The sequence below is a fragment of the Emydura macquarii genome, unplaced genomic scaffold, assembly GCF_026122565.2.
Source record: "Emydura macquarii macquarii isolate MOO-44397 ecotype Brisbane River unplaced genomic scaffold, CSIRO-AGI_Emac_v2 contig_1348, whole genome shotgun sequence".
Taxonomy (NCBI): Eukaryota; Metazoa; Chordata; order Testudines; family Chelidae; genus Emydura; species Emydura macquarii.
Genome location: NW_027131485.1, coordinates 2183835 through 2211376, shown reverse-complemented (window position 1 = coordinate 2211376; position 27542 = coordinate 2183835). Strand labels below are relative to the sequence as shown.

Below are 27542 nucleotides of genomic sequence, written 5' to 3'. Positions count from 1 at the left end.
CAATGGGTCTGTGTAAGTAGGTCTCTTCACAGGCACAAGAGCCAACCCCATGGGGCTTCAGGCAGACATTAGCATTCACCAGTGAGGATCCAACTGCATGATCAGGGCTTGACCTCTTCAGTGCAGCTCATCATCACAAAATAAATTGAAGAGAGACATTTTGATTTGATCATTTCTTTCAGTGACAGCAATATGAAGTGTTACCTGTCACTGCAGTAGGTACATTTCAAACAAGTGTAATTTTCAAGTTTATCTTTAATGACTGAAAACAGGGTACCCCAAAATGATATTCACTCACTCACATGGTCAAAACTTACAACTCTTTCCCCTAGACGCACCCCCCCCCCCCCCACCCCGGTCAAGAATAAAAATTCTTCCCTATTTTATATTGCATACAATTCCCACTGACCTGATTCTAATTCCAAATATTTAATTTAAACTAGTTATCATGGAGAACAAAACCAGCTAACATCAAGCATTCTCTGATGTGTATTTTTATTCATTCACTTTACAACACAGTGTTTCATTAGTACATTTTTTGAAGCCATTCACTTCTCTAGACAGTGCTGCAAAGCCAGACGGATGTTTTTTTGGAAAACTGTTACCAAATGTGATGGAAATGAAATTTCATTTTGTGTTGAGAAAAATGTTCCAAATTCATTCCTAACTGCATGGGATCCAAACCCAACAACCAAAGCAAAATCTCACAATGTTCTACATAGTAGAGAAAATTCATGAAATCCTCAACAGGGTCCAAAACCAGCATAAAGGCATGTTTTGTTCTTTTAAATAAGCGGTGGGTCATTGACCCAGGATCTCTTCTTTGCATCCAGACAGCACAGCCTCACCACACTTGGCAACTTCGAATTAGCTCCTGCAGTGCTTTTATTCCTTCCATGCTCTTGTCCTTCAAGGCCATAGCCAGGAGAACAGATTTGTTCCCAGCTTCCTGAGACACAAATGTCACCAGGTTTTTAGCACAAACATGGATGAGGGGCTGAAAAGCAAAAAACCACAGTCCTTCAGTTAAGATAATCTTCCCACCTTATTCCATTTGTTACTAATGGAATGCTCCTGCAGTAACTTTTTAGTAAATATATTAAAGACCTAGCTACACTGGACTGAAACTGGGTTTGCTGAATGATTTAGATATGATTCAAGGCTGAACTATGGGTTTGGCTAGAAACCATTTTAGAATAGAACAGTTTGAACCTATAAATATTAGTCAACTCAACCCTCTGTAAACTATTTTAACTGGAGCTGCACTTTAACCAAGTTTTGCACCAGTTCAGAGAACTCCGAAGCCCAGTGTGGAGTCTTTATTGTTGCAGGTCCCGTCACCCAAATCATTACATCAGGACTTCCCATGTCACCAAACATCAAATGATATCAAGTCGCAGCAGCAAGATGAACATTTCCATCCTAGCCAAACTTTTGAAGAAGTCACTAAATCCTACTTTTCTTTAATAACCTGTAGCTGACTAGAGTATTTTTGACTCTGACAAGGTCTGGGAAAACACAACCCTGTCTTTACGTTCACCAGATTTTGAAATGGTATCACAGCCTTCAGGTATAGCCACAGGGTGATCTTTATAGAATAATGTAGATTTAAAAAAAAAAAGAGGCAAGGCTAAGGACACTAGGAGGAGAAAAGGGATATAATCCCTCTGAATTAAGTTTTCTCTAACAAGTACACCCAATATGTCCGGGTTTTACTTACATCCAGCTTGCCGTACATATTTATCTGACCTTTATTTTTGTTTGGTTTTGTTTGAACACTAGTCCGGAGGTTTTGGCACCATGCATCACCCCAAAAGGCTGGGCAGGAAGTACTTGGTTTTCATGCTAATCAAAGTCTTCTACAAGGTTGTTTACATTAATTAATTAACAATACAAAGGAGCAGATAATAGACATGTATGCAAGACCTGGGGAAATGATTTCTCCTCTGTTCTCCTAACACCCATTGCTCCCATATGTAACAGGAAGAGCCACTAATTAACATAAGGTAATACCAGGAACTGAATATGCTTTTCTGCTCCAGGTTGACAAGTGGACATCACACCAAAGCAGTAACCATCCTATCCAAAGGCAGACATGTAAGGAAAAGAAAGCTTATTATTGAAGGTTGAGGACTACGTAAAGAGGAACTGTTAAGAGGATCAAGAACCTGTCACTCCTGAGTTTTGTTTTTTTCTGATTGGGATCAGCCAGCAACAAAAGACAGTTCTGACTGCACTGTGGAACCAGATACTCTCGCAGTATTCTGTAACTTTATATTCAGTTTCTGTCTAATTGATGTTTTCCAAAATACGTTATTGTTTTCTCTTGTTTCTGTAAAATAGTCAAAGAGAACTCATTTTATGCCAAATTAAATCTAGGGCAATTGGTGGCAAGCACAGTTGGGGGGAAGTCGATTTTGGAAGAGGCAAAGGTTGGGAGAAAAAGAAGTGCTAGGGTGGGAAAACTGACTGGGACAAGAATCTGAGAAAGGCTAGTGAAGGCCATTACACTTGCTCCTGCACCACTAAAGTCAATGGGAGCTGAGAAGCGCCATAAGAAAAATGGAGTATGAAGTGACAGATCCCACATATTCCTTCAGTGTAGATTTAATTAGACGTTTGTTATGTTAAATGCCCACTGAGTGCCCAAGTTTTACTGATGAACCGCTCCTCCCCTAGTACGGGGTTATTTAATCTGACCACCACACACCGCACAACTACGCCTCTTGGCAGCCTAAATAGGCTCAAATTTTGAGCTAGTGAGAGATTCCCCCTCCATCTTCAGGACCACATGCTCTACTTTGTACCTCATCCTTGCCCAGCAGCACTTTTGTGGTGAGTGAAGGTTTGCCGATGTCACTGGCTATCGTGCTGGGATCCACAGAGACGAGCGTTCCCATCTTCCCATACTGCGTCACCACCACAAGAATGGAGTTGGAAAAGGCCGTGCACACCACCTCTGTAGGGACGCCCCTCACCACCTCCTCTCTCTGCTTCGAAGTCACAATAGGTTTTGCTGCCATAGCAAAGGTCTTAATTGCTGAGTAAAATAATATATTAGTGTTAGATAGAAAAACATTAACTAAGGGACGTAAAAAGCCCTGAATATTTTCATTCCATTTAAAATATCGATGTTAAGTTGTTTTAATGACATAAATATGCCCAGAGAGGTAAGCAACTGGTGCAGCTGTTTATAAATAATCATGAAAATCTGATGCCTGGGTGACTCAGAAGTGAATTTTAACTGCCCCTCATTAGAGATCTACACTTAGGCTATACATACAACTTGCTATTTATAGACTTTCACGCTGTTCATACTTTGATACTGATTGCAGCTGCTTTTGTGTCACATTCAGCAGATCATAGAGTCCTACCAGCCTTGGGTCCTGACTCCAAGTCTCCTGGTCCCCACTAAACCATGTTTTCTCTCAGGCTGGATCAAATCCAGAACCACTTTGCCAAACTTCCCTGCCCAAATGTTGTGGCTTGGCATAAAATGGGGCTAATATAACCACCCGTCTTGTGCTTCCGGGCACCCCTTAGTTGGAGACTGGTGTCTCCAGGCCAGTGATTCCCATTTTGTAGCCCAAAATTTGTTTTACTTTGAAAATCAAAATCCAGGGGGAGGATTTGGGCTGATTCCTCAGTGCCACCATTCCCCCAGTGTCCCTCTATCCTCCTAACACTAATTGCTCCCCCCCAGATAGGGCCCTGGGACCGGCTCAGCATCACCCCAGACGAGGCCATGAGGCTCAGGACAGAGGCAGGGTCACCCCACGATCGCACCCCCAGGACGATCCATGCAGCCCAGGGCAGGATCGCGCCACGAGCCGATCCCTCCCCTGGGGCCTGAGGCAGGGTCACGCCTCCATCCCACCGCCCGGCGGGGCCGTGGCAGGCTCCCGGGATCGAGCCACGAGCCCCACCAGGCCTCTCCCCGGCCGGAGCCGCCCCGCCTCCAGGCCCAGGAAGCCGGGCGCCACAGTGCGCGCCTGGGCCGTGCCCGGCTGGGAGGCGAGGGAGAGCGGGGCCCGCTCCGCACCGGCCTCACCCGGGCCCTTCCGCCGCGGCGCCTCCTCCCTTCCTCTGCCCGGCAGCTCCCTCGGTCACCGGCCGAGCCCGCTCCTCGTCTCCACGCCGGGCACCGCCACCTCCGGCCGCTGCCGTGCGCTGAGTCACGCCGAGCCCGCCCCGCAGGCAACCCGCCTCCTCCTCCTCCCACCGAGCCAAGACCGCGTCGCATCCCTCCCTGCTCCCCCACCACAGCGGAGGAGACTCCCCTGCCCTCTGCTCCTCCCATCCCACAGAGCGGGGAAGACCTCCATGCACCCCGCTCCCCCCAGCCTCACATTGGACCCCACTGTCCCCACAGAGTGGGAGTCCCCTCCTCACGTGCTCCCCCCCCCAGCCCCACACATTGGGGTAGGCCCCCCGAACCCTGCTCACCCCATCCCCCCTGGCCTCAGTGAGCAGGGGAGACCCTCCACACCCAGCTCACCTCATACCCCCCTCCCCAGAAGCCAACAGCCCAGCTCTGGCTCTCCTTGCCCAGTCCCTAGGAGGATGGGAGGGGGGGGGGGTGGTAGTGGGAAGGAAAAGGTGTCCTAGCCAACAGATTCAATCCCTCCGAAAACAGGCACAACAGCTTCTCCCGGTTTAGTATGGAAAGCAGGTGTGTGTTGGGGGCCCTCAGATCCTGCTTTCTAGCCTGGTTTAGTAGCCGCCCTGACCCCTTCTGTTGAAATGCTGATGTACCCAGTCATTAAACATCTCTAAGGCATTAGCTGTATATACTCCAAGGACCTTCTGAAATGGCCTTGACTTCCTTTTGAACTACCTTCTGCCTGTTCTAAATTCTTTAATTGCTCTCTTGGGAGGTTTCTATCTATTCACCAGTTAGAGCAAAGCTCATGCTGCAAAAAAGTCCTCTGCTCTCTCCAAAGAATAGCAGCTTCCCATCTGTGACCAGAATGTGAAGGTCTGTGTGGATAGATGGAGGTTGGAATAAGGTGAATCTTAGCCCTAAAGCAGAGAATAGCAATTTGGAAATGGCTTGGCTCCCTGTTTCCATATGGGGTTCTGAGCATCCCTGGCTTGTTTCAAAACCTCTTCAATAAACGCTCTTCTCTCAGCATGTTAGCACCCAAAAATTAAAGATCTCACTGAAATTGGCAAGCAAGAGAGAACTCAAAACCAGGCCTGCACATTGAGTGGAAGGGACTTTTCTTGGTTGTAGGTACAATGCTCAAGTGTTTTCATCCTCAACAATGTAGATTATAATGGCTGTTTCCTGCAGATTTGAATGAGTCATTGAGATCATTCTGGGTGGCAGTCTCTCTCTTTTGGCCATTGAACTCTTTCAGAATATTTCTCAGATGTATGATGCTGGGCAGAGTAAAGGATCAGACCACAAACTGGGTAAGCCTTGCCTTTTGGCTGGTCATGATTTCTTTTTGCAGTGTTGCTGATGTGCGTGAGTGATATATTATTGTTGTTTATTATTTGAATTATTGTAGCACGTAGGGGTTTCAGTGTATGATTCCATAATGCAAACAGTTACATCCTTTTCGGCAGTTCCACATTCTTCATGTCCCCTAATTCATTTTTTAAAACAAAAAACTTAAAGTAGCTTGTCTAGAGTAGCAGCATGGCTTAGTGGGTAGAGCACTAGACTTATTCTATTCCCAGGCCTGATAGATAACTTTGGGCAACTTACTTTGCCACTCTGTGCCTCAGTTTCCCCATATATAAAATGGAGAGCTATGATGTTAACCTCCTTTGTAAAGGGCTTTGACATTTACTGATGAAAAGTACTATATAAGAGTGGGATAATGTTATTGATCGACAGCTGTAGCGTGCAAATTTCATGATAGAAAACAAAGACATCCATTTGACAGCACAAAAAAAACCCAACCCTAAAAATGTAATACATATATAATAAACATCTTAAAACCATCAGTTTCTTTTCGTGGTCCCAAAAATCCTGACCTTTGCTCAGCCCAGAGTAACATTTTGGCCTAGATACACATCCCTAAAAATTAGGATTTCTTAAAGACTATGCAGTGCAACCTTCAGCACAGCTGTCTATAATACTATGTATTATATAATTCTATGTATAATACTAAAATAAACGTCCCCCAACCTTTATTTCCATTTCCCCCCTCGCATCCCACTCTGCCACCACACACACCAGTCTTGACTCCAGTAACAAGAATTCTGAATTTCAGATCATCTGTCCAAACATCTTATTTTTAAGGGCCTATTGTTCTGAATTGTTTTTGCATTAAAAGTTTAAATGAAACTTTAAATGAAGTTAACTGCTAGAGATAGTGCTGAGAGTGCCGCAATAAACCTCCAGAGGGCAACAGAGTTCCATGGAAAGTCTCCTGTAAAGTTGCTGCCTTTGCTTGACACACAGAATGGGGAGACTTGGTACCTTATCATCATTGCTCCTTGTCATCTGGCAAATCCTCTGTTTTCCACCCCATGAAGAACCGACATTTCTCTCTCCTCCTTACTACAAGCATTCAAGGGGTTGCCTGTGTGACTGAGATAATGGCAGTCGCTGTCAGTAAGCCCTCCTGCCACCTCAAGAATGAAGTTTATATCCACTATACCTTCTTTGGAGGAGAAATTCATCTTATGAAAATAAAGGGCCAGATCCTTCTTAGAATCCTTTTTTTTGCTGTGTCCCTGCTAATCTCCACTCTCCTTTGTAGACGACTGGAGGACAGGGGGCTTCCTTTGGTCTCAGGTCATAGGGAAACAGCTCTCCTATCTACACCTGAGTGACAGGCATTACTTTAGGAAGTAGGGAGTCTTTTACCCCTTGAATCAAATGCTAATGCCACCCTGTCATGGGCCTGTGGAAAGTCTCAGAGTGCAACAACCTGTCACCACATATAGGCAGACACCAGCAGGTGTTTGAACCTTGCATCTTCAGCACCAAAACCCCATAGTCCTTTGTTGTGTGTCCTAAAGAAGTACCTGTCGATAAGTAGCTGGCTCTTAAACTTGATGTGAGCCAGCCACTACAGGGGGACATGATAACATGCCCCAAGCCCATGTTGGAAGGCAATTGTGAGCTTTCTCTCGCCCTTTGCCTGTCATTCCGCCTGTACTTGGATAACTCTGGTGCTGATAGGGACACCTGTTTCCACAGATAATACTTTGCACTTGTATAGCACTTTTCATCCAAAGATTTCCAACCACTTCATGAACGTTAGTCAATTAACCTTCAGAAGCACCCCTATGAGCTAAGAAATGAGTACCCCCATTTTACAGAGACATTCAGCAATTCACATACGGCCACCTAAGCAATTTGTAGAGACTAAGATAGAATCCATTTCCTCCCCAAACCTCCCAGTTCCATGCTCTAATGACTCTAGAAACATGCACTATGGGCATGGCACCGTCTCAGGGATTGTACAGAGTCGGTGACACTGCTGCCCTGTACTCCCCCAGGGAAAACTGCCCACAATATTGCAGTTTTACATATTCGTTATTATTTATTTGAATCATTTCTTTGGGTAGCTCTTTTTAAAACAATTAAGTGTCTGGGTGCTCTTAGATTGGAAGAGGGCTGTTTTTGATTATTATTTATTGTTTGTATTATTGTAGTGCCTCGGAGCCCTTGATGATCATTTCTCTATTTATACGGAGGGGTATGCGTTCTCCTGGAGCAGACACCCAAGCTTAATGTTTTTCCCCCTTCACTAGAGAACCGCGCACCTGATGTTTCAGGATAACCATTAATAATCTCTGCTCTTGGGAGAGCCTTGCTATCAAAATATCAGGTTGGTTTATTAGTTTACAGGTTATTAGTTTACAGGTTATTACTTCTATGGTTTAGATTTCTGTCTTGTTTTCCTGTGCTGCAGAATATAGACTGTGGGCTAGCACCATAGCTGTGACTGAGCCCTGCTCTACAAAACAGAAGAGTGGGGAGAGGAATTGCTCTGCCCCCATGATCCTGAGGCTGTTTGCGTGGTGGTTTTGACCCCTGGCATAAATAAGTTACTGTGGGTAGAAGTGGAACGCTCCTGTGAGTACCATTGTGCTGGCCAAGGAATGCTCAGTTCATCAGCTTTATGTCACTCAGAGATTCCCTTATGCCAGGGGAATCTCCAGCTGTCCCTTTAGGGAAGCTTTCCGGTTACCCCATGCTGTCTGAACACTGCAAAGCAGCCAGAGGGGGAGCCAAGGAGCTGGCCCAATGATATTTCCAAGTAGATTCATTCTCCAGCAGTTAGTCCATGTTAAGGGTATGGTATTTTCCTGATCTGGGAGCAAAAATGAAGCCTGGAGGCCCCCTTCTTCCTTTTAAATACAGCTGACCTCCATGGGGCCAAGATTGCAGTTTAAGAACATTGAGGTATCCAGGCCCTAGTCTAACCATGACCTTGTGTGCACATGTGAATTGGAGAGTGTCTCTGTGCTCACTGGAGAAAAGAAGATCGATGTGTTGCCATCTTGTTGAATATTTTCTTGGAAATCAGATTTGAATTCCCCACCAGGAAATCAATAGTATGTTTTTATTTTCTCTTCTGTGCCTGTAAAAAGTGACCCCTAACCCCTACTTTCTGCTTATGTGTCTTGCTTTGTTTCTCCAGGCGAGTCTGGGGTGAACTGCAGCTGTTGTTACTAATACAATGTGATGCTCCTTTCCAGGTTCCACAGAAGCACTTTAGAAGAGGTTTGCACCTAAAACCCTGAGATCAGAGAAGAACACTAGGGCATTAGGTTTAAACTTGTTAAACTGAATTAAGCCTCCCACCAAATGATTGTGGCCTGTTCCAGTCCTTTTAATCTTCTTCAGAGTTTAGGATAATTTGTTTAGTTGTGCTGATCATCTGGAGGTTAATTCAATTGGACTTCAGTTATTTATTCATGCCCGGATTTGCTAAGTGTCACATTAGATACATGAGGTCTCCATTACAGTTATGAGACAGCTTCATTAGTGTGACAGAGATTCCATCTGGATCACTTCTTCCTTTCGGTCCAGTGTCTGGCTGTCAGGGCTCTCTCCACTGGGAGGAATCTTTACAGCTTTCCCCTTTCATTTGTATCATAAATGGAGGCTGTTGGTTGTTGTGCATTGATTATAGAAGAAAACACTCTTCTGCATGCTGATTGGCTGGGAAAGTTTCACCAATAGTCTGTCTGAGAAACCTCAGTAATTTTCTAGCTCTACATTTGAAACTGATAGTATAGTTTAAAAAAGAAAAAACAAATATAAAAGCAATTTATTAATAACTTAGGCTTGTATAGCACCTTTCATCTCAAAGACTGCCACAGTGCCTTAGGGATAACTTTATCCACCAGTGAAATGCAGTCACTTCTGGGGTGGAACATAGTAACTGTTTAACAGTGCACAGCAATACACTACACACACATTTAGGACAAAACTGAAGGAGAATATTGCAGCTAGCTGAAACTGCTGGAGGAATTCAGGTTGGTGGAATGTTGTTGCTCAAATTGGAATTGGATTAGCTCTTGCAAATTGTGCCACTCAGTTATAAATGTTTGGATAACCGTGGATGTAGGTTTTATCCAGAAGCAAACACTCCAGTATCATAATGGGGCATTAGTTCAGAGATGACTCAGGAAATTTTGCCATTAACTTCAGCGTACCAGAGTCAGATCTTTAGAGGAAAGAGTGCTATCTCTTGAATCACTGACAGAACCTGCAGAAAAGAAAAGCATCTCCCTGATTAGCTCTTAGTGCTTCAGAAAATATTGTGATTATGTCTCCCAATCCTACAATGCAAACATCTCAAGTAAAGGCCTACAAATTCACTTTTATGTAATTTGTGGGAGAAGGGCTTAGGGATCAACTGGTGGAATAAGTTTCATTATAGAGAAAGTCCTGGGTCAGATTCTGCTCTCATTTACAGTAGCAGAAATGTGGAGTAATTCTATTGATGGCAGTGGAGTGACTCCAGAATTACCCCAATGTAAATGAAAACACAATTTGGCCTCCTATTTTTTTTTCAATGTCTTTTTCCTATCAATCCTCAAGTATCTGTGTTATTGGCTGGTCACAATGACACCATCCTGCATTAGTGCAGGCCCCAGATGCTGCTGTGAGCAGTCCTGATGATTAATGGCAGTATTAATCATTATATCTTCTCTTGCTCTCTATTTTTCAATTAAATTGTAAACCTGTGCTGAGGATCAGTCATTAGCTTCCAAGGAGTGAGAAATGTTCCCACACGTTTAGCCTCCTTCAGATAACACTGTCACAATTACACACCATGAAATATGTTTTCAAACAGAACAATGCTCTAGAAAGCAGCTGGGACCCACATTACACCTAAGCATGCTTTTTAGAAAGTTTGTTACTGCTTTGGAAACCAAGTTAGTGCTTATGAAAGGAGACTGCTGCTTGTCTCCAGGACCAGTATATCTTGGGCGTCTCCAGTGCAAGCTTCCCTGAGCAGGAGGGAAGAGCATAGTGCAATGTCCATCTTTGCACAAAATAAACTGGCCCTTTAATAGGAGGGGTTGGGAGTCAGCTGCACCTCTGCCATATTTAGTGCACCTTCCCAGGTGAAAGGAATGGGTCCCGGTGTTGGGGTCACATGATGGGAGCAGATGACTCAGAACCAGGTCTGCTGGGAGTTACAAAGGGCAGCCTGGGGGTGTTTTTCCTTAGCTCTAGTTAGGGAGTCTGAGGCATTAGCTAGGAAGCTGGAGTTGAGAAAGTGCCTGCTGGGAAGGAGGAAGGCAGCTGAGGACTTGCTGAAGTTCCTTGGTAGAAGCCCTAGCTTTGGTAGCCTTGAAAATGATTGTGATTGTGGCTGGAAGGAGGCAGATGCAGTGGCCAGGTATTAAGCCAATCAAGGCAAGTCCCTGCTACAATCACCACTGTGTGCTGGCCTCTCTGGTGAGGCTGTAATCAGGCTACTAACTAGGGGGATGGATTTCATTATGGAGACTTTTGTGAGCTATTGGACTGAGACCTCTAATTTATTTCACAGAGATCACCCCAGACAAACAACTTACCACTAGCTGTGCTGGAAGGGATATGGTGAGCTAAAGGTGCAAAGCTTCATTTTCATTATCAGTCCTGAATCATTTTTTTTGAAGAAACCCCTGGAAATAAGTGCTCTGACAACCTTCACACACTGTGAAGGCATCTCGGCTCTGATCCCTGCCACACCCTGCTGTTTTACTCTTTGTCCCCTACACAACCCTGACTTAAATCTTCCTAGTTATAGAAAAGTGTGGTTTTGCCATTGACTTGAATAGGAAGAGGCTCCAAGCACTAAACCACCTCCACTAATCACACCTGCATGTGATGTGAGCTGTGATGTGACCACTTCTAGGCTGAGACTATCCAACCTGCATCCTGATCTGAAACTAGGTCTCCATAGGTGAAAGGCCAGTGCAGGAACCGATCTGCAGCTCTGAACTCAGCTCTTCTCTTAGGAACTAGAACATCCCTGACCATGAGAGAGCAGCAGGAATGCAAGATAGAGATCTGGGATAACTAGGAGGGTATTTATGTTTTATGCAGGGGGATGCTTATTAAGAAGCACCCCCACATCCCTGACCTATTTATGAAGCCACATCAAGGAACTTGTTAATAAAATGTATTTTGCTGCTCATCTCTGAAATAGAGAACAAAATCCAGTGCTGCTGAAACCCCACTGATTTCATTGCAGTTGCATTACAGATGAATTTGGCCCATGCTGTCTAATAAATCAAGCTGTTACCCCTCCTATTTTGACCTAGACACTTCCTAGATTTTTCTCCTTTTACTGTGGGAGCCACTGATCCTCTCCTTTTCTGCAGCAGCTCTGACTTGTATAGAAGCCAAATTTTGATTCCCCTAAGAATTCACTTCATTTAATATTCCCCTTCTCTGTCTTCATAATTTTTCATTTATAGGTTAAGCTGCACCTGGGATTCTTGAAGCTTCACCTAACTTTATTCTGACTGGTTAACTTTTAAATAAACAACTTTCACCTTTTTCTCTTCCGTTGTGGAGTTATTTTAGAATTCTGGATTTTTAAAAAGCAGCAAACATGGAAATGATCACATGCTTTTATCTGGGGGGAGACAGATGGACTCACATAGAGGCTCAGACATATTACTACACAGACATAATCTGCATCAGGCACAATGGGCTAAATTCATTCCTCATGTAGCTCCAGTGGAAATACACCAAGGATGAGTGTGGCCTACTTGTGCTGCACACACAGACAGCACGCTGAAATTTGCAATCAGTTATGTCCATGATGAATTGGTGGAAGCTGTACTGTGTAACTAAGAGCAGAATTAAGCAGGTTCTGTGCAGGCTTAGTATTATTTTTACACGCCTCGTATGTGCTTACATACTTGTGCACAATCCATGTCTGCAAAGGTATATCATACAGCTATACTGAATCATCCTTTCACATACACCTTCTGCTATGTACAGCATGTATGGTATCATCACACAGGATCACATGCACTGTGCATGAATACATGCAGTAGCCTCTCACATACAAACACAAATATCTACAGGCATATGCCAACACACATCAATATCCGCTACGCCCATGTGTTCCATCTTATATGTGGAGGGCCAGAGCCTCGATTACAGCCAAAAGGCAGAGTGCAAATCAGTGAGTGGTGGAGGTAAAGTTGGCTTAAAGCCTTCCTGGGACAGCTCTGATCTATGTGTTACTGTGTATGTGTCCTTTCCCTTGTCCAGTGTTAGAGCAGCCTGCAGGCTGCTGTGAAACTTACCTAGTCCAGGCATAGGGGCATGGGTGGGATGTCCCAGTATTTGCAGGGAGGGTGTGTGGCATATATGCCCCTGTTTTGCTCTGTGTTGCTGAAAAAGCATTCTTGCTGTTCTCCCAAGGCTAGTTAAATGGCCCTGGTGATGCAATGCAAAATGGTAGCACTGTACCCAAGGGTCTGGCTCAGAAGCTCTTCCTTATACATATGGACAGAGAGGGGTGTCTTTTACTGCCATGCGTTCACAGCTATCTAACCAGCACAGCCTGGAGTCAGTTCTCTGTACAAAGACATGCAAAAGTCCTTGGCAGGTGGCCCTTAGGGGAAAGCATGCTGCCACCCTTGTACTCTCAGAAAAGTACGAATTCTTGGCAGGGACCATATAAGAAGCAGAAGAGTTTGGCATTTAACCTTAGGGGAAGCTCACAACTTGTAACCCCCAGGGAAGGCAGGGCTGGTGTCCTTCACAGGTAGCTTAAAGGGACAAAGAAGCTGTATTTGATAGGTAGCCTCCAAGGAAATCATTCTTAGCGGGTGGCCTTTATGGAATGCAAGTGCTCTGCAATTTCCCTTTAGAGAAGGGAAGCAAAAGTCATTAGTAGGGGCAGAATAACCACAGCTGCTTGGATCCCATTCCCAGGGTATTGGGTTCCCTGGGACTTCCCAGCTACCTACCTGGCTTTAGGAGACAAGAGTAGATTGTTACATGCCCTGTTCTATGCTCTTCTGGCTTTCTCTAGTCTTAACTAGGGAGCTAGTCCCTTTTCAGTGTTAATTCATCATAGCAGGCAGCTGTTGGGAAGGGAAAGGCCTCTGAAGGTCTTCCTGAGAGGAAGGGAGGACAGCACATCTGGATGGTAGTCCTCCAAGGAAGAGAAGCGGGAACAACGGATAGGTAGCTGTCCAAGGAATGGAATGGCAAAAAGCCCTCAAGGTAAAGAAAGCAGGTGATACTGGCAGGTAGCCCTGTCTGCATAGGCAGAAACAATGAGATTCTGCTCCGAGCTTTGGGTTACGATTCCTGCTCTTTAATGATGGATGGCTGAGCTGGTTTGAGGAATGTGTCTGTAAGGTATAAAAATGCTCGTCAATCATTGAGCCCAGAACTCAGAAAATCGGTGATGCAGACACACTGAATAAGAAAAAGAGCAGCCGTTTAGAGCAGGAAAGATTAAAGCGCTGTCATTCCACTGACTGTGGGCATATCACAGGGTATCAGGCAACAAAGCTGCTCCAGCTTCCAGATACAGCTGAGATGATGATGTCACACAGAGCGTGCTTGGCTAAAGCAGAATTCATGGGCACTTTAGGGACCGGAATCCATTTTTAAAAGTACTTGGGAGCTTTCTTGTTTTCCTATATTGGTATATTTCTGTCTGGGTCAATTGTGTGACATGAGAAATATTTCCCTCTTGTTTCCCCCCCACTTCCAGTAGTAGTTTTGCCATAATCTTCTCCACATTTTTCAATTAGATAAAGAATTAAATATCATTAAAATGGAATCTTGTATCTCATGGGAAAATCTTGCATTCATTAAAAAAAGAGAACGTGACTAAACTGTGGAATTTAGTCAAATCCTCCCTGGAAAGGGATGCAAAGTATCTTTTCAATAAAAAATATTTTAATGGCACCATAAATATAAGACCAAATTCTCTTGCACAATCCCATGAGAGTCACACACCATGTATCAGAAGAAAATATATACCTTGCTTCATGCCAGCTTTCCCCCCAAGAGCTCGACAGACACTCCAGATTTGAAATTGTTTAATTTTTAGCTGTTGCATGAAATCAGTTCAGTTCTCCTCCATCGGTCAGGAGGAAGATGGAGGATTTTTCCTATCCTTTTCATGATAGAAGGGGGCTTTGGTGTCCCAAATCGTATCCTACACAGCCAGTGAGTATGCAAGCATTTGCATATTCAAAGGGGAGACCACAGATATGGACGTGGAGAGAATCCCAGTCTGAACTGGCAGTGGGAAAGGGAAGGCGGTTTGCTCTGAGTGGAAAGCTGCCAAGGGATCAATGTAGTCCTTATCCAGTTGATGAGTTCTGGGGGTTCCTGCTCAGCAGCAGGATCTCTGGACTTCTAGGTCAGCATTTTCACCGTTGGGTGACTGTAGTTACTCATGTCTGTAACTAGGTACCTGGATGAATGGGCTGACTTCCAGGGGTGGTGGGCACCCAGAACTCCAAGTAGGCATCCGTTCTTTTGCAGAGCTGTTTGTGCTTGGTCCTTGTACAGGAAGGTACGTGGAGAAGGGGGCATGTAAGGACACTACCCCATGCAAGACACGGGCATACCTGTAGTCCCTGCACAATTACTTCCGACTAGCTCTCCCAGGGCACAAATCTGCTCCAAAGGAGCATGGAAGGGCAAGACATAAGCTAGGCCACGTCCCTGAGATACTGTCCTTCCCAGCACACTCCTGGGGTGATGGATTTCTGTGCTGCCCTCAACATCGAGCGCAGAGCGGCCAGCAAATCACGTGGAGGAATGCCACATACCTGAGGACTGTGTATGCAGAAGGGGATCTTTGGAGCAGAACCTGTCACCTCATGGCAATAAAAGTCCATATTGCAGACAGCTGCAGAGGGAGAGATTTGCTTCAAACACCAACAAGAAAATAAATTTGGGGGCAGATAGGAGAGAATCTGCAAGTGCTAAGAAAATAAAATGAGCAAGCTGAATGTATGAATTACTAACTTATCAAAGGGTAGTAGGAGCCGTGGCTCTGCCAGGAAATACAAGCTCTGTTATATTGCCAATTTGTATTGGACATCTCGAACAACAAGGATCATGTTTGTTTGAAATTAAGAATAACCCAGAGGAGGTGAAAATCTACTACTGTATCACATAGGTGAGAGAGACAGTAATCAATACTCATGCACCTCTTCTAATTGAGTAAGTCCAGCCTTTCTCCAGGATCTGACAACAACAACCAAGCTCCTGTTCCCATGTGACAGATTTGATTGGACTACTGCAGTAAGTATAGAAGACACTGCAAATCAATCTGATTTGTCCAGAACATCTGTGCACAAATTGCATTGGGTACAAAGCTGTAGCATGTTAGAACAAGGGCTCTCTGGCAGCTACCTTTGCTGTGTGATCTTAAGTAAGACTCTTAAGGCCAGATTTTTCAATTCTCACTATGCAAAATTCTGGGGCCACATTCTCAAAATGGCTCAGCTCTCATTTAGATCCTTAAATAAGGGGCTGACTTTCAGAAATGCTCAGAACCCAGCAACTTCCATTGCGACATGGACAGCCAGATATTCAAGAGTTCATCACTCAACATGCGGAGCTCTTCTGGAAGTTGGAACACTTACTTTGGTGCCTCAGAGATGCAGTCTTTTGAAAATTCAGCCCATAACCTCTGTGCATGTCATCAGATCAGTGAAATGAGGATTAAAAAACCTACCTTGCAGAAGGCATTGTGGGGATTACGTAACCAACATTTGTAAAGTACTTCGAGATCCTCAGATTAAAGCATTCTAGATGTGCAAAATGTGTGTTAATTAACTCTGAATTCTGACTCACATGCCCAGGTTTGAAGTAGTCACCAGATTTAAGATCCAAAAAGCTTTCTTCAGGGAATTCTGGCAAAAACTATGGGATTTTAATCTGGCTTCCTCTAGTACCCTGAGTCTGGTCTCTTAACAACTCTGTTATTACAGAGCCCAGCTCTTTTCTTGTTTCCCTCTGTCAGGGATAAGATTCAATATTTTCTGGATGTGACTCTGCTGCCTGAGGTTTTTCAATCTGTGCTGTGGGATACTATGAAATCTTGCCTGCAAGGCAGAGCGGTAAGAGGAAGTATACCCGGGAAGCTGTAACTCATGCAGAAATTGCAATTAAAGATCTGGAGCAGAAGCTGCTGTTACAAAAGACCCAGAGGTGTTTAAGGACTACAGGCAGAGAAAGGCAAAAAGCACAGACCTCTTAATCACTGAGAAGGCTCAGTGGCTTCTAGACATTCAAGATCTGGAAGGCGTGAATGAGGGCCACAGGGCTGAAAAGCTCCTCTCCTGAATGTTAAATGCAGCTGATAGCAGCAGTGTAGTTTCTGAGCTGGAAATGACTGAATAGAATGGACAGTGGATTTGAGGCTCATCAATGGGGAATTTGTTAAACTTTAAAAATCGCTACATTCTTCTGAACCTGTGAGGCTGTGGAATCTTTAATGATTTTCTGGAAGGGCTGAATCTGAATGGAGGAAATGAGGAGGAAAACACTTGACTCTCTTGCTACTATGAATGAGCTTAAAGAGGCTGCTAGATCCGTGTAATCATGAAAAGCTCCTTGTTTTGATAGGAGCCTTAATGGACTTTTCAAAAGACTCTTTGAATGCCTCTCCCTGCACTATAGAAACAGTTATTTTTGAAACTGGAACTTCGCCACCTCTATTTATGTTCACTACTTTATTAAAAAATAACCTCAATTACATCTTTCCAGCATTCAGAGCAGTGCTAGTTACACTGAAGCAGGAGCCAGCTCTGCACAGTCGCTAGGCAAAAGACTCTCAAAAGGAGAAGCTCAAGGATTGGGGAGTAACCACTCTGCTGAACCCAGCCTCTTGCTGCAGGTTTAAGGCCCCCATAAAAGAACGAGCAAGCAAGAGGGGACGGTTTCTATCTGCATCTCTCTCAGCTGCACAGACTGTGCCGATTGCCACAGGAGCCGGGGTGTCACTGATTTGGTGCTGCAGTGACTTATCTAATATTCTGGAAAACGAAACTAAAATGCGTGTGAGGTGCCAACTTCACATGCGGGTCTGGATCTGACCTTCCTAGAGTTTGGAGATGTTCAGATCCGGAATGTGTGTTTGGCCCTATCTCTAGGGTAAACATCCAGTCTCTCCTGTGCACCTTTCCCGGGCTGCCTCTTCTGGATAGGTTGGCAGGGCTTCAGTGCCGCAGGTACCACGCAGCAAGGTGACAAAGGCTGTGAGCAGTCCTCATTCCTGTCAAGAAACTGGGATCCTCCAACCGGTCCAGTCCCGTCCCAACTGAGAGATCTGCCACCTCCTTTAATGGGTGCAGCATGAGGCCTACCATGTGGTCTGAAGCTAAGGCTGGGTCTACACTACCAACTTATGTCGGTATAACTATGTCGCTCCAGGGTGTGGAAAATCCATACCCCTGAGTGACATAGTTATACTGACTTAGCGCTCTCTACACTAGGGGTTATGTCACTGGGAGGGCTTCTCCAATGGATATGAGTCAACAGTGTGCCCTTATTGCCACAAAGGCAAATGGCATATTGGGCTGCATTAGTAGGAGCGTTGCCAGCAGATCGAGGGAAGTGATTAATCCCCTCTATCCGGCACTGGGGAGGCCTCATTTGGAGTACTGTGTCCAGTTTTAGGCCCCCCACTACAGAAAGGATGTGGACAAATTGAAGAGTCCAAAGGAGGGCAACAAAAATGATTAGGGGGCTGGAACACAAGACTTATGAGGAGATGCTGAGGAAACTAGGCTTGTTTAGCCTGCAGAAGAGAAAAATGAGGGGGATTTGATAGCAGCCTTTAACTACCTGGAAGGGGGTTCCAGGGTAGATGGTGCTAGGCTGGTCTCAATGGTAGTAGATGACAGAACAAGGAGCAATGGTCTCAAGTTGTGGTGGAGGGAGGTCTAGGTTGGACATTAGGAAAAATTTTTCCCTAGGAGGATGGTGAAGCACTGGAATGGGTTACCTAGGGAGGTGGTGGAATCTCCATCCTTAGAAGTTTTTAAGGCCCAGCTTGACAAAGCCCTGGCTGGGATGGTTTAATTGGGGTTGGTCCTGCTTTGAGCAGGGGGTTGGACTAGATGACCTCCTGAAGTCCCTTTCAACCCTAATCTTCTATGATTCTAGGAACTAATGCCTCTGGGGGAGGTAAAGTACCTACGCTGATGAGAGAAGCTCTCCTGTCAGCGTGGGTAGCATCTTCACTAAGTGCTACAGTGGTGCAGCTGCACTGTAAGTGTAGACAAGCCCTAGAACATTGCCCTTTGCTATTCAGAACAGAGATCCAACACAATAACCCAACAAAATGTGCAGACCATTAGGTTGATGTAAGAAGCATCTTGGCTTCAGTACAGTGGTTAATACAGCCTAGCTAATAAGGGCGCAAGCTGGTTTCCAGACCCCTTCCCCCTAGGTGAGTGCACTGCACCTCATCCTATGACAATATCATTTGGCCCATAGTACAAGGAAGATACAAAGTCACATTCTGATGCTTGAGAAGTCAGTTGCTGCGGACCATTTTTTTTCTTCTGAAATTGTCTGAATTCTGCAAGTGGTAAACTGTTATCTGTCCCCCTGCCAAAGTCTCTCTAAAGAGGTTTATCCAGCTTTTCCAGCATGGCTTAGCATTGTCCATCCAGTTCATCCAGAAAGGATTCTTTATTTTGCTAACATAATTAATAGCAATAAGATGTCCATGGTGCAGGGCGATAATGGTATTGATGTTCTAATGCCCGGGAATTTAGTGGAAGTTGCATGCTGAGCATGGTGTGTGTTGTCTACCCTTCCAGAATGATTTCCCTTCTTACAATCCCACATCAGGTGCTGGAACCACACCTCCTGCTGTTCCCATTAACCCAGGCATTATACATTTTTAAAACATATTCTGTTATATATTTTTGGCAAGAGAAAGTTCCTATGTGTAACAGAAGCAGTGACTGTTATAATATTACCACTGCTGTTTAATTTAGCAGGATTAGTTTCTCTATTGCCAAAGCTGGAGAACGGGCTCTTGTAAATATTCCTCCTCTAGCCAATTTCTTCATCTGTACTCATGTATAAGTTGATTGGCATATGTACTACTACATCACCCAGCTGACACATCTCAGCGTCTGACCCCCCTCTGTTAGCCTTCTCCAGTTGTTTGGATCAAATACACACATGTAAGAGATAATGGAATTTAAAATCCATTTTTTAAAATCCTGTAGCACATGTTTGGTAATATTCTCATGAATATTTATGGAAGGTAATAATTGTCTTAGTATTTACAGTAGGAGCTTGGCTATGCCAGGGCTGGCAAATATGAAGAGTTCATAAGCTACAAAGAGAAGAGAGAGCCACAGGACCTAAGAGAATACAGGATTTATGATTTCTGCACCTGCAGGCATTAAATATCGCATGCCCCTGATCTCATATGCTCCATGCTATCTGTCAGTTCTATAAATAAGTCCCTGAAGGTTTTTCTATGGCATTCATAGCTATGGACTCTAAGCACCTCATTGTACCAACTGTCAATATGGCGGTGCCAGGAATTAAACCTGTAGCTCCTGAGAACAGCGCCTTAGCCACAAGCATATCTGTCCTCTCACCAATATAAGTTGATCTGGGCAAACGAGAGGAATCGAGTGAAATATAATGCTGGGGAGGGGAAAAAAGAAAGCAAGCACGAACTAGGCAACCAGTCACAGATGGCAGCAATACAGAAAACGTCATGGATGTAACAGCTTAGAGTATTCAATGCAATGATGTGGGTAAAAAGGCAAGGTCAGTCATGGGTTATACAACTAGCAATATTGCATGTAAGAATCAGGAGATAACTTTTTCCTCTAACACAGCATTCGACAGATCATTGCGGAACTGCATACAGTTTGGGGCCCTGTACTACAGACAGAATAGAGTGAAAATGGAGACGTTGCAATGAAGAGCTACTGGACGGAGATTCAAGAGAATGAAATATGTGTAGCCTGGAAACATGGAGACACGGGGATACAATCCTGAGATATATGTATATAAAAGGATGCTGCAGAGAGAAGAGAGAGAAGTTGTTCTAATTAATTAGCAACTGATAAGGATAGAGATAATAGACATAAACTGGCAGAGGAAAAATTCAATTTAAATAACAGAAAAGCCCTTTTTAATGGTAAGATCAACTAGGGATTGGAGCCAGCATTAGAAATAAGCAGTGGAATCAAAATCACTGGAAATGCACCACTTGACTTATGGCTTGTTCAGCATGTAGTGGTGATGGTCAAAAGCTGATACTGATAAATGCCTGGCATTGCTTTTGTATTTTCATACAATGCTCCCAAAGCACTTTACAAATTATTCATAGGGTTTAACTTCTTCAGCACTTCTCTGCAGCTATCTCTGTGGTTGAAGTGGCAGCTGTACATCAGCAGCTGCAATACTACACGGCCCTTCAGGAGGTAAAATGAAGGTGACTATCTCATCCAAGTGAATTTCATTAAAGAGACAAGGTGGGGGAGGTGATATCTTTTATTAGACCAACTTCTGTGGGTGAAAGAGACAAGCTTTCGAGCTGTCAGCTTGGTCTACACCACATATTTACTTCAATATAACTTACTTCAGTAAGAAAAATCCATATCCTTAGCGACGTAGTTATACTCACCTTAAGCCCCCACTTAGACAGTGGTATATCGGCGGAAGAGCTTCTCCCACTGATATAGCTTCCACCTCTTACGGAGGTGGAGTTATTAAGCCGTCGGCTTAGAGCGTCTTCACCAGAAACGCTACAGGAATGCAACTGCGAAGATGTAGATTTGTAGTGCAGTAAAAGGGGGGTTAGTGGGTTACAGACTGTTGTAATAAACCTTAAATCCACTGTCTTTATTGGGACTATGATTTTTAGTGTCTAGTAAAATTATAAATTTAAGATCCCAGGCTCGTCTTTTGAAGGTTTTGTGCAGGGTTCCTTTGAGGTAGAGGACTGAGGGGATGTCTACGCAGCAATAAAACACCTGCATCAGGCCCAAGGCTCAAACTGCCGGGCTACAAAAATGCAGTGTAGACACTTTGGTTGGAGCCTGGGCTTTGGAACCCTCCACACTCATGGGGTCTCAGAGCCTAGGCTCCAGCCCCTCTTGAAAGTCTACACTGAAATTTTATAACCTCTCCGTCCAAGTCCTGCAAGCCCAAATCAGCTGACCTGTGCCAGCCGCAGCATAGGCATATCCTGAGAGGTCCTATATAGAGTGACTATTGTGTGAAAAGTGTTCGGTGGTGTGTGAGATGTCTTTTGTTATTTTTCTGTGTGAGTTCATTCAAGAGCATGGTGGCTGTCTGGTTGAGTGTCCAACAGTTGTTGGAGCATTTAGTGCACTGGATGAGGTATACCACATGTTGTGATGGATGTGTGTAGGACACATGGATCTTGAAATGTGTGTCGTGGGATATGTGTGTGCGTATATTGATCATTATAGCAGTGGAGATATATCTGCAGGTTTTTAATTCATTGTTGTAATGGCAGGATCTTTGACTTGGTGGGTCCTGGTCTGTGGGAAGCTTGCATCTGATGATGAGCTTGCTGAAGTTGTGGGGTTGTCTGAAGGCCAAACGAGGTGGTTCGGGAAAGATTTCTTTCAGAATGTGGTCCCCATCGAGTATGGGTTGTATCGCTTAATGATACATCAAATGGGTTCCAGTGTGAGATCGTAGGTGACAATGAGGGGTGTCCTGTCTTGAAGCAGGTTCTCTTAGGGTATTTGGGTGGCCCGTTCCATGATGCGATTTACTTCTCTGGTGGAGTGTCCTTGTTTGGTTAAGGTGGTTGAAAGTGTGTTAAGGTGTGTGTCCTGGACTTTCTCCTTGGCGCATATTCAGTGGTATCCGAGTGCCTGGCTATAGCTAACCAATTTCTTGTTGGGTTTGGGGTGGCTTACTGGATTTGTGAAGGTAAGTGTGGTGATCTGTTGTTTCTTGTATATTATTACTTTAGGGTTCCATTGTTGAAGTTGATTGTGGTGTCCAGGAAGTTCATGCCAGTGAAGGAGTGTTCTAGAGAGAGTTTGATGGAAGGGTTGTGGTTGCTGAAGTTGTGGTGGAATTCTATGAAGGAGTTTGTCATTTGTGCAGAGGATGAAAATATTGAGGTAGCTCAGGAGTGTCATTGGTTTTGTGGTGCATTGCATTTTTTGTAATTCAGTCTCTGGCCCTCAGTTAGAAATTCTTCCTCGAGATGGCCCATGAAAAGGTTGGCATGTTGGGGTGCCATCCGAATACCCATGGCTGCTCCCATGGGTTGGACAAAATGTTTGTTGTTGAATGTAAAATTGTTATGGATGAGGATGAAATGAATGTGTGTGGCCATGTGTTATGGGTGAATATCTGTGTGTTGTCCATTGTCGTGTAGATATTTGAGGCAGGCAGCTATGCCATCATTGTGAGGGATGTTCATGTACAATGAGGTGACAATCATGAGGATGGTGCTCTGAGGGAGGCTGTTAATGTGTGGAGTTTCTGGAGGAATTGGGATATGTCCTGGAGGAAGCTGTCCCTTTGTGTGGTGTGTGGTTTGAGGATGGTTTCCATGAGTCCTGATATTCCTTCAGTAACGAGTGCCATGGCCAAAGATGTTGGGTCTGCTTGTCTGTGTATCTTGGGAAGCATATTTAAGGACCCTAGGGTTTGTGGGGGATAAGGATGTGACCCATCCATGCCTAAGGTAGCCTACCTGAAAATGCCAAGGTTAGGGCAGGCTGCAAAAGGAGAGCCAATTCTCCCAGAACTGGTGGCTAACACTGCAGTAAGATTCACCAACCAGTCACAAACAGTGCTACCCCCACACTGGTTATCAAGAAGTAGAAACAAGAAGTTACACAGCCGCCTTTATTGCATTTCAGTCTCTGGCCCTCAGTTAGCAACGAGGTCCAGTAAAGAGATAAGTTATTAAAACTCTCTTCCCTTTACAAAAATGTTCTCCTGATCCCCAAAGGGTCAGCCACATTACCAGACCAATGTAAGTTTGGATCTTACCCAAAATACCACACTGCCAGCCAATCCTTTAGTAACTAAACTAAAGGTTTATTATAAAGGAAAGAAACAAATAAGAAGAGAGAGGTTAAATGATTAAAGTGATCAGAAATATTATAAATTACTTTGAAGTCCATATATATCAGATTCTCAGCAGAACTGTGGAGTTTGCAGGCTTGTACAGTTCCTCTGGTGTACATCCAGTCTCTGGATGGGTCTCAGTCCTTTGTTTCAAAGCTTCAGTTGTAGATGAGTTGATCCAGAGGTAGGACGCAGGAATGAAGACAACATGGAGATGGTGCAGCTGCATTTTATAGTTTCTGCCATGAGGCTTGTACTTCCTTTGTCCCAAACACAGCCCCACTGCACATGGCATGGAAAAGCCTTAGCGTTCCCTGTCCATAAGCATGTTCCTACATGTCGTGGTGACAAATAAGGTGTAACCACTGGGTTCTTCCACTGGATTCATTGTCCATTTGAGTTCCCTTGATGGGCCATTAAGTAGGCTTAGTGCTGCTACCATCCTGTCTGGGAGTGTCACCCAGAAACACAGCACAAGTTTGAAACACAAATATACCATACATATTTAGAACTTATAATACAAAACTGATACAAACAAATAAACATGCTTGTCAGTCTTAGTGAATCCTGACTTTTCCGTCGGTACCTTGCATAGCATATTTTATACCATATTTATTGCAATTTGGTAATATTGATATCAGTATATTACTCATATGCCAGACAGCGTCACAAAGGTAAAGGTTGGAGTTGTTTGGGGAAGGATTTGATGATATCCTTAAATCCCTGGGTTAAAGGTGGTGTGGGGTCTTCTCTGAGTTCTTTAGAATAGCTGGTGTTGGAGAGTTGTCGGTTGGCCTTGTTACTGTAGTCATCACAGTTGACAGCAATTATGGCACCCCTTTCGTCTGCTGGTTTGTTACTGAAAGAATTTAAGTGGGCAGAATACTTGGAATTTGGCCAGGAAGTTGGCCTTTCCATCCTTAATTCTTTCAAAAAATTACCATGAGATCTGCAGGGACCACAAATGGTCAGGACTGTCGTCTTATGGCTTATCCAAAAGCTAGCATGTCCAACGGCACAGTGACAATTAAAGTTCAAGTGCAGGATATTGTTACTCCCTGAATCTTCAAGGATGCAATAATGTGTCTGGTAAAGCTATGTAAGTGTACTCTAAGACACCACTATATACGGACTAACTTGGAGCACACTTCGTTCTCCAAGGGGTCCTTCTGTTTTTGTAATGGCTTGTCGGAGGTGAAGATCGGAGCAACAAAAATGATTAGAGGCTTGGAAAGGTTTCTGCATGAAATCAGACTGTAAAAACTGGGAAATGGAGGCACAGGAGGGACTTGCCTGAAAGCACACAGTCAGTTAGGTTATGTCTACCCTGCAGCTGGGATCATGCTTCCTACCAGGGCTAGAGAGACATGTGCTAGCTCCGCTCCAGGTAGCACACTAAAAATAGCAGCACACGCCCAAGTACAAACCTGCCTCGGTTGCTACATGGGTAGCTAGCCTGAACCGCTGCCCATGCTGCTGTGGCGGTGCTGCTGTTTTTAGCATGCTAGCTCGAATATAGCTAGCTCATGTCTGTCTACCCATGCTGGGAAGCCCCATCCCAGCTGCAGTGTAGACTTACCCTACGTGGTTGGGTTAGGGCTGGATCCAAAGCTCCCAATTCTGTGCTCTGTCCAGTAAGCCATAGTGTTTGGGAGTGCTCCCCCGCCAAAAAAAAAACTACACAGGCCTGCAAGCCTCACAGAGAATGTTTCCCAGAAAACTCTGCAGCGCGATGGACTGAGTTCTGCTCCTCGCTGAAGAGGTGATCTAGCTCCATGGTACCATGTTGGCAGAGTCTCCAACCTTCCATTCACCAAAGCCAGTCCCAACGGAACTGGCTGAGAATGCCAGACACAAGGAGTCCCCACTGCCTGGGCCACTCAAAGGTCTGGGCAAGAGGTTTCTCCGTGTCAACGTAGGCCCGTTGAGTTAACAGAATAGTCTAATGTGAGGGGTCATCTCTGAAGACTCCCTGAACTAGGATAGACCAGAATCCTGGAGGGAGAGGGTAGAGAATGTTACTCTAACTTCCTGCCTCACGTCTGCATGGGTTTTCCCACACTTCTCCCCTGTAAATACCAGCTCAAAGGACCGTGGCCTTTGAAGGCTTCAGAGTGCTAAAATATTGAAGACCTGCTAAAACACAGCAAGAGCAAGTCTCGTTTAACTCTACAGGGCTCCTTTTGCAGAGACCCATCTCTGAGCACTTCATGTTAATGTAACAAAAAATTCAACAAAAAACCCATTAATCAATCAGAAGAAACACCATGAAACGCATAGTGTAAAAGCCGCCATATCGACAAACTGATTTCCCCAGGTGAGCTGAGGAAACTAATGAAGATTTGAGCTCTGATACAATTGCTAACCCATGGACTTCATCCGCCTGTGTAATGGCAGAATGCACTTTCTCCGTGCAATATTAATTGGATCCAATGCACCTGCAGCAATCCTGCCTCTGAAGAGTGAGTGTGAACAAGGGCATCAGGGGGTAATTGGCTCCTTGAAATATGAAGGTGTGTGATTGCTCAAAGCCTTGTGAACTCAAATAGAAACCTTTACAATCAGGCCCATGGGAAATGCAGGCTGACAGCAAGTACACAGATCGACTGATACGGCAGTTGACCTCATTTTGGGGCTAAGTGTGTGACAGTGTTTACAGGGCAGTTGTTGATTTAACCGCCAGTTCCCTAAATTGGCTGTTCTTACAGGGCCACCTGCCCAGTTCAAAGCCCTTTACACACTTCCCAGGGCAGGGAGGGGCATTTTGATCCTGTACAGTTAGTACATTTGCTCTATTTCATTATCAACCTCATGTACCAACTGCATAAGTCCAGTTGCTGGTCCAGTGGAGAGGAAAGAGAGAGCTGCTGATCAGATGCTGTCATGTAGGGGATAGCTGAGCAGTCCAGAAGCTGATACTAAATGAACCTTATTCTTTTTCACGTGACCTTGAGGACCTTTGATGGTGGCAGCACACAAAGAGGAGAGGAATAGAAAAATCCCTTTTAAAGTTACATTGAAACCGGAGCCTCTCAATCTCTGTGTTCTTAGCTCTCACTGGTTTTCCTGTCAATCTTGCAAAGCCTGCACAGGGAGCCTGGGATGCACAAGGCATGCAGGACCAGTTCCATTTCCTATCCCTTCTTCCACAAACTACAGGATTGGTTCTAAATACTCCAGCTCACAACGGTGTCGAGCAGGATTTGGGGGCATTTCTGTAGAATGCTATAATAATAGAGGACCATGTACTGGAGTAGCTTTAGCGACCCCTCTCTTGCTCTTCCTTCCTCCAGTTATCAGTGGGAAGTGCGGTCCACCTGGAAGGCTTTCTCCTAACCAAGCAGTGGAGGAGGCATTAGAGAAGTCACTCCACTCTTCACTCCCCGATCAGGGCCCTCCTCTTCCAAGCCAACAAGACAAGCCCAAATTCCCACTGCTCTTGTTGCATAATCACATTCTTCACATGTCGGCGATTTGTTTATGGGGTCTGAGGTTTTTCCTGTTGCCAGCAAGCCTACATAAACTTAACCTCGTTTGCAACAGGGGTCCTGAGGGAAAGAAGGGAAATCCATGCATGAAAATCCATCAGTTCCACAGTGAAACCTCTGCCTGACCCAGTAACCAGCGGCAGGGGGGAGCAGGAGCCTCCACTTGTGAGTGTCTCTGATAACCACCCCGAGTAGGAGGGGGTGGGGTCAGAGACCTTGCAGGGACCTGACCAACAGCTGAATCATCGTTTTATGTTAGTTGTTTTTACTCTGTCCCTTTTAATTAGGGCGTGATGTATCCACTGGTTTTTTTGGATTTGTCAGATACCAAATAACATGTCTTCAATTTCCTCTGATACTGACTGAATAGCGGGGTAATAAGATATGCCACACCATTTGTTGGAAATAACCCATTCCTGATACCGGAGGTGGTTTCAAAGCAAAGGGCAGATCCTTGTCTCAGGCTCCTTGAGATTTACGCCAGTGTGTACCGTTGGCTGTAGCAGATCCATTGGGTGTAAATGAGA

At 44.7% G+C, this 27542-nt stretch overlaps 1 protein-coding gene across 1 annotated transcript; it reads right to left on the bottom strand.

The window, feature by feature from the left end:
* Positions 1–478: 478 nt before the first annotated feature.
* Positions 479–4230, bottom strand: PSMG3 (proteasome assembly chaperone 3). The gene is made up of 3 exons (XM_067550864.1): positions 4052–4230; positions 2808–3040; positions 479–997 (listed from the first exon to the last, which is right to left on the bottom strand). The coding sequence occupies exons 2-3, from the start codon at positions 3021–3023 to the stop codon at positions 845–847; spliced, it is 369 nt and encodes a 122-aa protein (XP_067406965.1). The 5' UTR covers positions 3024–3040; positions 4052–4230; the 3' UTR covers positions 479–844.
* Positions 4231–27542: the final 23312 nt, after the last annotated feature.

What these genes read in the sequence shown, in the direction of transcription:
- PSMG3 (XM_067550864.1), bottom strand. Translation starts at nt 3,023, where the DNA reads ATGGCAGCAAAACCTATTGTGACTTCGAAGCAGAGAGAGGAGGTGGTG. An exon ending in TGCTGCTGGGCAAGGATGAG is followed by an intron (nt 998 to 2,807) that starts GTACAAAGTAGA and finishes TTTGCTTTTCAG; the next exon opens with CCCCTCATCCATGTTTGTGC.